A 10,402-nucleotide genomic window follows, 5' to 3' on the forward strand; every position below is an offset into this window, starting at 1 on the left:
TTAGGATTTGTGAATCCTTGAGCATAACATTCCTACTTTGCCACCTAAGGACGAATATGTGTAAGATAATAAGCACATCACACATTCAATTAGTTAATACCTAATAGATGTCAAGAAATATAGTCTTGATTAATATTATAGTGACACAATGTATGAAGTGTATTGGCTTTTAGGGCACTAACTTTAACATGTGAGATCTCATCATTGGATTGTGTCGAGATCTCACCATTGGATCATCTTATTATATTAGGCAAGTTGGCTAGTAGAGGTAACCTAGATAGACTAGGAAACTAGGTTCGATTAGTATTTTCTCTTTCCATAATTAACTTGATTTCATTCCATGTTTATTGTGTAAGTGTTCTATATAAGCAAACCTTTAGATTGAATGTAAGAATTAGTGAAATCTCAGAATTTGTCTAGGCATTGTTGGTTTCTCTCATTGCTCTTATTCCATCTTAGTAATGACTATGTAATTTTCTTTGACAAGCTTTTTAGTAAAATGAATCCGAACACACTTTACTTCTCCCAAACAACCCTTCTAGTATCACCAATTCTGTCAGTATATTTCGTCATTTAATTAAAAGTTTGGGCAATTCTCGTCATAATGAATTTGTTATTAAGCGTACTGAAACATGTGACTCAATAGGATTGTGCTGTAGGCGACATCCTCACGCTAGCGTGTCTTCATAATAAAACGCCGTGAATTATGGAACGCCTTTCGTTTCCGTCTCTCTTACGTTTCTTTCTTCTTCGTCTCTTTTTTATTTCTTTTTCTATAATCACCATCCAATCATATTTTGTGCCACATCATATGCTCGATTCTGATTGGTCCAAACCATCCACGTCAGCACTCTCTAATCACAGCCACGATTCTAGAAACATCTCCTTCCTTCTTTAAAACTCCCTTTCTTCTTATTTTTCAGTTGTTTCTTTTACATCCCTGATTTTCCTCCTCTTCTTATAAACCCCCCTCTTATTTTACTGTGTTTTGCCCCTCTCTCTCTAATGGCGTTCCGATTCCTTTCTCTAACCCTAACAGGATTTCTCATCCTCTTAGCAGTTAGGGCATCAGAATCTCCGGTTCCATCCGAAAACATTAATTTTTCGGCTTCCAAGGCGATTTCGGTGAGGAAATCATTCTCTATTTCTTCTTTTATTATCTAGGTTATTGATGATGTACTGAGAAAAATCCTAATTCTTTTGTGGCTTTTCTTTTGCAGGATCTAAAAGACGCAATTGTCAAGGGATTAGGGTTTCAAGGGCAGGATTTGAATATCTCTGGTTTCGATCAGAGGGATGCGTTGGTGGGGCAATCTGTTGCTTACGAGTTCGATGTTGAGATCGGTGATATGATTTTACCGTTTAAGTTTGTGGAGGATGTGAAACGGTGGGAATCCGTCGATTTTCAGTTATTTCAGTTAGAGGGGGAGAAGGAGTTGGGGAAGAGCTTAGCGGAGAGATCTAGTTTTGAGGGGAGTGCTTTGCCTGTTTTGGCTCCGTTTCAGCTCGCTGGACCAATGGAGATTTGGATTCAAGATGGTGATGATATGAGGCTTTCTTTGCCGGTGAGTTTAAGTTTCGTTTCGTTTCGTTTCGGTTCTGTTTCGTTTGGATTAGGGTTTTGTTTACAATGAGAATTTCTGGTGGGGCCCAGCTTGGATTACTTAGCGTTTCTTTTATCTTGATTTTAAAAACTTTTTTTTATCAAGATTGTCCATGGTCTATCCGACGGTGCAGATCATTGATTGTTTCGATCCATGATCTAGTAGATTGTTTTGGAGCATTCATACTGTGACCAATCCATCGGATGACCTGAATCGTTGGATGTTAAACATCTGGCAATCTGTCCCATTGACTAATAATATCACATTTGTTAGGGCATGCTTGACAACCGTGAATTTTTTTTTCCAATGCTCTGTTTGCAGGATTTTTCTAGGAAAAAAAATTAAGCTATCCGTAAAATACTTTTGCCTGGCCCTTTTTGGATTGCAAAAAAAGTTCTGATGGAAAGAAAAAAAATTTCGTTGAATAATATAGGGGCAATTGATATGATTATTATTAATTGATAGGGATATAATCTTCCTCTATTAGTTCAAGTTAATTTTTTTAGTGGGTAAAAAAAGTAGAACTTTTAGAAATATTTTTCCTTTGCAATTTTTTCTTGAAAATTCCTGCAATTCAAACAAGAACTATCGTTTTCTAATGAAAAAAAACTGAGAAACAAACCTCCACGGAATGGACGGGTAGGATCATTCAATTGGTCTGAACTGATTTACAAGGGTGTCATCACACCCCTGGCGTAAGTTAGAGACAAACTGCTCCATTTCAGTAAATAGTAATTGACCTAACCACATTGCTTTGCTCTATCTTGCGCAGCATGACGTAGACGCAGGCGTACTGAAGAAAGTGGTATTAGCCGATGGAGCGGTGGTGACGGTTAAGGGCGCCAAATCCGTTATCCTACGCCACCCTCTAAACCTCCCTCTCCCCCTCAACCTTTCCACCCAAACCTCCCCTCTCCTCACCCTGGCCCACCACCTACGCCTCTCCTCCCTCTCCAATAACCAATTCGTGTCCCTACGTATAGTGGGCCCCACCTCCCTCACCACTACCCCTCTCCCCTCCTCTTCCAAACTCAAGGTCAAACGCCTAGCCCCAGGTCTCATCGAGCTCTCCAAATCCAAACCCACTTTAGAGGAACAATTCACCACCCTCTGGCCTTTGGCGTCTGTTAACGGTTCAAATGCTAACCTGCGTGGGTTTTCAGAGCTCCTTACTTCCATCCTTGGAGTAAAGGCTCATGAAGAAGGGTGGTTTAGGTTACGGAAAGCTGACGTGTCAGCTCAGACTTTTATGAAGATTGGGTTTAAGGTGGAGAAGGAGTTGAAGGAAGGCGAAGTGGATTGGAGTGGGTTTCCTGATTGGAGGACACGACCGGAGAAGTCGGTGATGCAGTTCGAGGTGATCGGAAAGTTTGTCGACGGGAAGGTCATACCGGAGAGAGTGGAGGAGGTTAGCCCTGAGATTGTGAATACTGTGGCCAGTAATGTGCTGGAAGGGAATATGACCATGTCTAAGATGCCTATCATTCACCCTCCTCCAAGTTTCTTCACCTTGTGAGGTTCAATCTTTTTTATTTCTTTTTTTTTTTTTTTTGAAACAAAATTGTAAAGATGAAATTGGTGTTTTTGAATGAGTATATAGGACGAAAGCTGCATTTAAAAAAAAAATTATGCAGTGTTGTAGAAGATGCATAAGATAATTTATTGTAATTATGTGATATTTGAGAATCTGTGTGTTTATGTATGGTTTTTAGAACGGTGAGGCTGAAGTTTTCCGGTGAATGAGGATCCCCCCTCCCTGTTTTGGGTGGGTTAAGGGTAGGGCTGTAAATGAACCGAGCCGGCTCGCGAACATGTTTGGGTTCGGCTTTTTAAAAGCTCGGCTCGGGCTCGTTCGTTTACTAAACGAGCCGAACTTGAGCTTTATATAGTTCGGCTCGGAAAAGCTCGCGAGCTTTTTAGGCTCGGTTCATAAACGAGCCGAGCCGAGCTTTAAAGGTTGGATTATGTTTGTTTTTTATATATAAAATAAAAGAATGTGGGTTATTTATCACAAATGAAAGTTTGGCCGAGTGGTTCAGGCGTTGGAGCTTTTAAAAAATTAAACGAGCCGAACCGAACACGAGCCTTTATAAAAACTAAACGAGCCGAGCCCGAACACCCCAAAGCTCGGCTCTGCTCAGCTCGTTTGCAGCCCTAGAACTTAAGGGGCTTTATTTTCTACTTGATATTACCGAGATTAGGGATTAAGACAAGAAATGTTGAGGAGGTCCGATGGATCAAAAGTGGCGCAGCCCAAACACGAAGTTCGAACACAAAACCAAGAACAACTAACAAGAACTTGTAAGGCAAGAGGGTGAAGGAAATTGCCACATCTATGGATTTCCAAGTACTTATTTTCACAGCTTATTTGGAAATTCAAGGATTTGAATTGGATCCAAATGTCAACGCAATAAGGGCTGCAAATATGAGAATTCCAAATCAAAATCTTCACAGCATCCAAACGGGCCCTTATTCAATGTTTAAAACTCCAAAATGTCCATTAGATCCTCCAAAAAGTTTAAAATAAAGCTAAATTACCTAAATTGGAAGTGGCAAACAATTACCCTACAAAATAGGAAGTGGCTAATGTTTGGCTGCTCATTAGGATGCGTGTGGCTTGCATTATGAGGGAATAGGACAATGTTAAAACTCTTGACAAATTCAAAATGGCAACTATCCTGAATAGTGTCTCATTCATGGACATAGTTGGTGTCGAACATAGGTACAGCATAACCAACATTGATATGAATGAGTAGCAACTAAGGATTGCATTCAAACAAGAATGCATGTAGAAGATCAAACATATGGTCTACAATCATCTCAGAGTGTATCCAACAACCTGGGTGAATCAATACCACAAGGCGCATACTACCGATGCAGGAAAATTGATCATTTTAAGATCAAGTAGAAAACGAGTGACTCCTAGCGAAAGCCGAAGAAGGAAGTTAATAAGAATCATTGAGTGCAATCAAACATAGAATAGTTTGATTGCTAGTGATCTCTGCCTCATGATGTGCTATATACACTAGAGATGAGGAAAGATCTTCTTTCCGCTCCATTACCATTAGGGGAGCGGTTGAAAAATCATTCTGGTAATGGATTTATTAGAAAGAAGGGATCTGATTTCGTTGGAGGATGTTTTGTGTAGGAGTGCAACTCGGCTCAGGTTCAAACCGAACCCGACGGGTTCAACCCGAAAAAAAAAAGTCGGGTCGGGTCGAGTTGCATTCGGGTCAAGTTCGGGTTCGGGTTGAGTTTTCCCTGAGTTTTCCCAACTCAGGTTGAGTTCCGGTCAGGTTCGGGTTAAGGCCTTGGGCAACCAGACCCGAGTGAAACCTGACAATTTTTGTGATTTTTTTATTTTATAAGGTTAAAAATGTGGGTTGGGTCGGGTTGACCTCGGGTCAGGTTCGGGTTGGAAAAATGGGTTCCTCAGGTCGGGTTGGGTTGAACCTCGTTAGGTGGAAATCGGGTCGGGTTGGTAAAATGGGCTCCTCGGGTTGGGTCGGATTGGCCTCAACCCAACCCAACCCGAGTTGCACCCCTAGTTTTGTGCATATTATCGCACTCTGGTCTTCCCAAGGTATTTTGGGGAGAAGCACATGGTACAACAATGTATGCAAAATTTCTAGAGGACCTAGAAATGGAACTAAATCAGAGAGTGAACAGAACAACTTCTAGTAATAGTGGGAGATGATCGCGATTGGTCTGAAGGGCATCTAGATGATCCCAGCACCACCGACCTATTTAGACAATTATTATCTTAATCTATGTATGGAATGTGCCCATTCGACATACATTATAGATCCCATGAACTTTGACAATAAGATAAAATTGTGAGAGTAAAAAAAATGGCTAAATGCCATGCAAGAGAAAATTGGTCCTATTGAAGAGAATCAGGTATGGGAATTATGTGACTCCACGTTGTTTGGCAACAAGAGACCTAGAGCACCGCCGACCTATTTAGACAATTATTATCTTAATCTATGTATGGAATATGCCCATTCGGTGGACATAGACACAGATAAAATTATAGATCCCATGAACTTTGACAATAAGATAAATTTGTGAGAGTAAAAACATGGCTAAATGCCATGGATTAGCATTTATGGACTAATGTGTTGCTTTGAGGTGTTGTGTTCTATACAGGAATTTCACATGTCAATCGCCATTACACAACTCATCTCAACACATGGCTTGCGGATCCTCACACAAAATGATCAAGGAGCTTGCACTCATAGTAAAGACACCATTTGGAGATGTTCAAGTCAAGGAAGCTCAAGATGAAGATCCCACAACCATGCCTAGCAAGTGTCAAGAAGAAGCTTGGAGTTGAACATGCCTTTGGTGACACCTCATATACCTTTCAACATATTTTGAAGATTGGAGGAAATCACAAGGTATATGCCCAATCAAACTTCACCTGGCCAACCCATAGCAAAGAAAATCTGGAACCTAGGAACTTGCTCGCCCGTGATGGGATGTGTAGACCACTCTGGGAAACCATAGTAAAGGAAGTCTTCGCCTTCTCGACAAAATTGAACATTCAGGGTTTGCTCGATTTCTGGCATAGGCATGACCTCACCACCTTTTCTGTATGACCATCTTTGGGCTAGACTGTGGTACATATCATGTTCCTCCTGATATGTGTTGCGATAACCCAAACCAGTTGTACCGACATTGGAAGGGAAATGTAGATCATCAACTGGACTACTCCTTGTTGATATCATCCTAATCCCATTCCGGGGATGTATCCATTAATTTTGAGCATAGTGGACACAACAGGATTGATATCATAAGGGAGTGGAACCAATTCTTTCTTGGCTTGTTCCCAGCTGATATGGGTGACATCGAGGTGGAACCCATTGAGGTAAACACTACCTTCAGCTGACTTGCATAGGGATCATATAAGATAGCACCAACTTCTAAGTCTTCGTCTCCTCGAACTGTGATAACTCTGCTACCTTTCTTGAATTTGAGCTTTTGATGCAGAGAAGAAGGAACAACCCCTACTGTGTGAAGCCAAGGTCCTCCTAACAGCAAGTTGAAGGATGACTTGATGTCAAGTACTTGGAATTCGACATCAAAGGTTTCACCGGCCATAAAGATAGTAGTAGACAGAGTTCCAACTATATCTTGTCTGGAGTTATCATAAGCCATGATGCCTTCATCAGATGGGGTGAAGTCACTGGGACCAAAACCAATAGTTGTGGCCGTGCTCAGTGGATAGATGTTCAAGGCTGAACGATTTTCCATGAGTACGGCATGTACCTTCTTCTGATTACATAGTACAGTAACAAGGAGAGGCTTGGAATGGTTCTTTCCTTCGAGGGTCATATCTTGGTCTGAAAATGAGAGAGCCGTAGAGGCGCTGACTGCTGCAACCAAATTGGTCAGCTGCTCGGGTGTAGTGTCTTTTGACACTTGAGAAGTCTACAAGCTTTTGAAGACGACCTCTCTGTGCTTAAGGGAAACCATCAATAACCCCCATAATGAGATATTTTTCCTGGGTCTTACTGACCTGCCTGAAGATGTTCAGATCATCCTAATCAACTTCTGTGCCAACGACCTTTCGTTTGACAATGTCGACCTGATCGTCTGTCCTGAACTCTAGGGGTTTGTAATTTCTACCACCCCTGGTGAGATGTCTTACTTCTGAGGTCTCAAGATTACTAACTTCGAGATCTTCTAATGATAGCACGAACGGAGTTTCATCTATTCCAGCTTCAACTAGATCTACGACATAAGGTTCTTCATCGAAGTCTGTGCAAATGGCAAGAGGGCATGGTTTCTTTTCCCCAATTTCTCATATGTAATTATTATTATCGGTTCCTCATGGATAGGGTTCGATAGTGCAAATTAGGGACAAGAAATCGATTTGCGGAGATTCGGTGAAGATAGCACTGGTAGTGGAAAACAAAGGATTATGATTTGGAAGAGGATTGGTGTTGACATTTGGCCCAGACGGGAGGATGAACTATTTTTTGTCTAGAAGGTCTTGGATAGCATGTTTTAGAGCAAGACATCTATCAGTTTGGTGTCCCTTACCTTGATGGTACTTGCAATAATATCTGTTGTTCCAGGTTCTGGGTAGAGGATTGGGAGGTGCATGGGGTGCAAGTAGAAATATTTTCTTGGTTGGAAGAAGCAATTTCATGATGGTGGTGGGGGTAGCCGGTAAGGGAGTGAATTCCCGAAGTGTCCTATTGACAACAGGAGGTCTTGAATGAGCATTACTTTGCTGCCAGAGAAATGGAGTTTCAGAAATTTCTAGAGTAGGCTTAGCATCATTGACTTCTTTGGACACAGGAGGTTTCTTAGGTTGAGTGGTTCTAGGTTTAGGGGAAGTTTATCTAATCCAACCACGAGCTAGAGAGTCCTCAGTTTTGTTGCCTGTATCAATGAAGTGTCTGAGACTGGTGAAACTCTAATGGCCATGGGACGCTGGAAAGGCAATGTCAGGTTCTACTGCATCATATCGATCTGCTCTTCCTCAGTGGGCCGCTTGAGCATCTGAGCTGTCTTATGACGCCAACGTTTCACCAAATCGGAGAATGATTCCATGGGTTCTTGTCTGGTGGTTTGAAGATCCCGACGAGAGGTTTCAGTGCCATCTTCGTAGGAGAACTGCTTAATGAACTCATTCATGATTCACTCCCATCCCATAGTTGGTAGTTCACGTAAGCATCCCTCAATACCAATCCATCTTTCCCAAGATGTTAGATCCATTTTTGAACCACTATCGGTTCCGTGGCAACGAAGCTCTACGCAATTCAACCCATCTTCTTGTACGAAGATTGTCATAACCATTCGTTACGAGCACAATACTCGAGCTTTGCTCGCTTCCTTTTCAGTCGGATTAGACTCGTTGCCAGCCAATCTATCATGATCAAAACTGGGGCAGAATTTTGCCGAGCTTGTCTTCATCTCCTTTAAAGGGAATGCCCATTTCTTGGTCTGTTACGTTCGAAATATCAAGTCTCTGTGAATATACCTTCTCGTAAGAAGATATTCCCAGCCAAATCTTTGTCATAACCCTAGATATCGAACCTCTGACCATTTATCGTCACGAGGTCAGGTTTAGATCTGTATCTAAATCCTATTCAAATTCAAATCATTCAGGGAAGTCTCCTGATTCTCTATCATAAGGGCAGACGTTGCTTTCCATCCCTTTCTAGTTCAGGATTCGTCCAACAAATTATTAATTAAAATTACAAAAAGAACTAACAAAAATACCAAAAACAAATATTTTCTTTACATTTGTTTTACCGTGTTTTGGTTCTCTGTCCCATAAAGGTAGATTATGGATGGAACTTGGAAATCCAGGCCATCTTGGGCTGGTCGACCGGGTCAAGCCGGGAGACCGCGGATATGTGTCTGTTTCAAAACAGAACAATTCGTCATGGGTTTGGGTGGCCGACCGCCGTGGGTCAGTTGACCGAGATAGGTTTTTGAGCCAAATATTTTGAGCAAACAGTTAGCTCTCGCCAGGCGACCGTCATGTGGCCGGTCGACCGCGACGATAAGAAATTTAAATTTATGAAAGGGCGCCCGATAGGGGCGGGCGACCGCCGTAACCCGGTCGACCGCCGCGGTCGAGCAAACTAGCCGTTGGGGCATTTTCTGCTTGACTTTTTCAAGCCTATTATTTATAGTTTTACCCCAAACAGTCATATTTTCAAATACTCTATATATGCATGATTAAAACCTATCTCTACAAGCTTTCGAACATTTGAGAAAGATCAAATCCCATTTCTCTTTGTGCTTCAACATTTTATTTCAAAAGCTAAAAACCTCTTCGATCTTTCATTTCTTTATCTTATCAAGAGGCACTCCATAGGGCTTTACATTTGTATTTTTTTTGGAGTGAATGTGAGCTTACAAAGTTGTAATCCGCCTATTAAGAGGATTTGAGTGTTTTTCAATTTATTTTGTTCTTCATTGAGGGTCTCCTCTTCGGCCCAAAAAGAATTGTGAAGAAGAGGGTCTTCCCTTCGGCCTATGAACAAAGGTGAAGACGAGGTCTCCTCTTCGGCCCAAGAAAGGAGAAGACGACATATGAGAGTTTGTTCCCTCGCCGAAAGCTTCGTGCAGATGGGCTTCGCTTTGGCCCTTGAGAATGGAAAAGCTTATTGTAAGAGCTTAGAGATTAGGCTTGAAATCTTACCATAGTGGGGTACCCAAGGAGCCAATCTTGGAAGAGTGGAGTAGGTCAAGTTGTGACCGAACCACTATAAATCTTGGTATCCTCATTGTGGTGTGCATTGTCTCTCTCTCTCTCTTCCTTTCCTTCTCTTGCACGTGTGGTGATTGGTAATCTCTAACCTTACCTATGTTTATGGTTTAATTCAACAAGGGTTAGTAAATGCACTTGATTAAATTGTTTGAACCCTAAGCACTATAATATCCATTTGAACAAGGGTTAGCTAAATGTGCATGATTAGAAAGTCTATATCCTAGCTTTCATTGATATACATATTTGAACAAGGGTTAGACTAATTAGTACTTAATTAAATGGATTAATTTTTAATCTCCCTTAATTAAGCCTAAAATTTCTAATTGACCAATTCACTCCCACTCTTGGATTATCACACCTGTATTTCATTTAGTATCAAAGCTTAGGCTCTTAAAGAGATTTTTAGTTTTAAAATTCTACAAGAAAAAAGATCTATGATGATCCCTATGGATTATGAGAAAGGCCGATCCACCCTAATTCCTCCATTCTTTGATGGAACGAATTATGGAGTTTGAAAAGCACAAATGCAAGCCTATCTCAAATCCATAGATCATGACATTTT

The 10,402-nt window shown here is 41.3% G+C and overlaps 2 protein-coding genes across 2 annotated transcripts; one reads left to right on the plus strand and one right to left on the minus strand.

The window, feature by feature from the left end:
- The first annotated feature begins 907 nt into the window (after window positions 1–907).
- Window positions 908–3,290, plus strand: LOC143849793 (protein TUNICAMYCIN INDUCED 1-like). The gene is made up of 3 exons (XM_077358989.1): window positions 908–1,125; window positions 1,221–1,565; window positions 2,377–3,290. The coding sequence occupies exons 1-3, from the start codon at window positions 1,006–1,008 to the stop codon at window positions 3,118–3,120; spliced, it is 1,209 nt and encodes a 402-aa protein (XP_077215104.1). The 5' UTR covers window positions 908–1,005; the 3' UTR covers window positions 3,121–3,290.
- A 2,726-nt stretch (window positions 3,291–6,016) lies between these two features.
- Window positions 6,017–6,941, minus strand: LOC143850371 (uncharacterized). Its single transcript, XM_077359629.1, has 2 exons — window positions 6,486–6,941; window positions 6,017–6,244 (listed from the first exon to the last, which is right to left on the minus strand). Exons 1-2 carry the CDS (start codon window positions 6,939–6,941, stop codon window positions 6,017–6,019), a joined length of 684 nt encoding a protein of 227 aa, XP_077215744.1.
- Between the last annotated feature and the right edge of the window lie 3,461 nt (window positions 6,942–10,402).

Source organism: Tasmannia lanceolata, unplaced genomic scaffold (assembly GCF_043159265.1).
Source record: "Tasmannia lanceolata isolate RefF3 unplaced genomic scaffold, GAP_Taslan_0.1 ptg000018l, whole genome shotgun sequence".
NCBI lineage: Eukaryota > Viridiplantae > Streptophyta > Magnoliopsida > Canellales > Winteraceae > Tasmannia > Tasmannia lanceolata.

What these genes read in the sequence shown, in the direction of transcription:
- LOC143849793 (XM_077358989.1), top strand. Translation starts at nt 1,006, where the DNA reads ATGGCGTTCCGATTCCTTTCTCTAACCCTAACAGGATTTCTCATCCTC. An exon ending in CGGCTTCCAAGGCGATTTCG is followed by an intron (nt 1,126 to 1,220) that starts GTGAGGAAATCA and finishes TTTCTTTTGCAG; the next exon opens with GATCTAAAAGACGCAATTGT. An exon ending in ATATGAGGCTTTCTTTGCCG is followed by an intron (nt 1,566 to 2,376) that starts GTGAGTTTAAGT and finishes TATCTTGCGCAG; the next exon opens with CATGACGTAGACGCAGGCGT.
- LOC143850371 (XM_077359629.1), bottom strand. Translation starts at nt 6,941, where the DNA reads ATGACCCTCGAAGGAAAGAACCATTCCAAGCCTCTCCTTGTTACTGTA. An exon ending in CCTATGCAAGTCAGCTGAAG is followed by an intron (nt 6,245 to 6,485) that starts GTAGTGTTTACC and finishes AACACATATCAG; the next exon opens with GAGGAACATGATATGTACCA.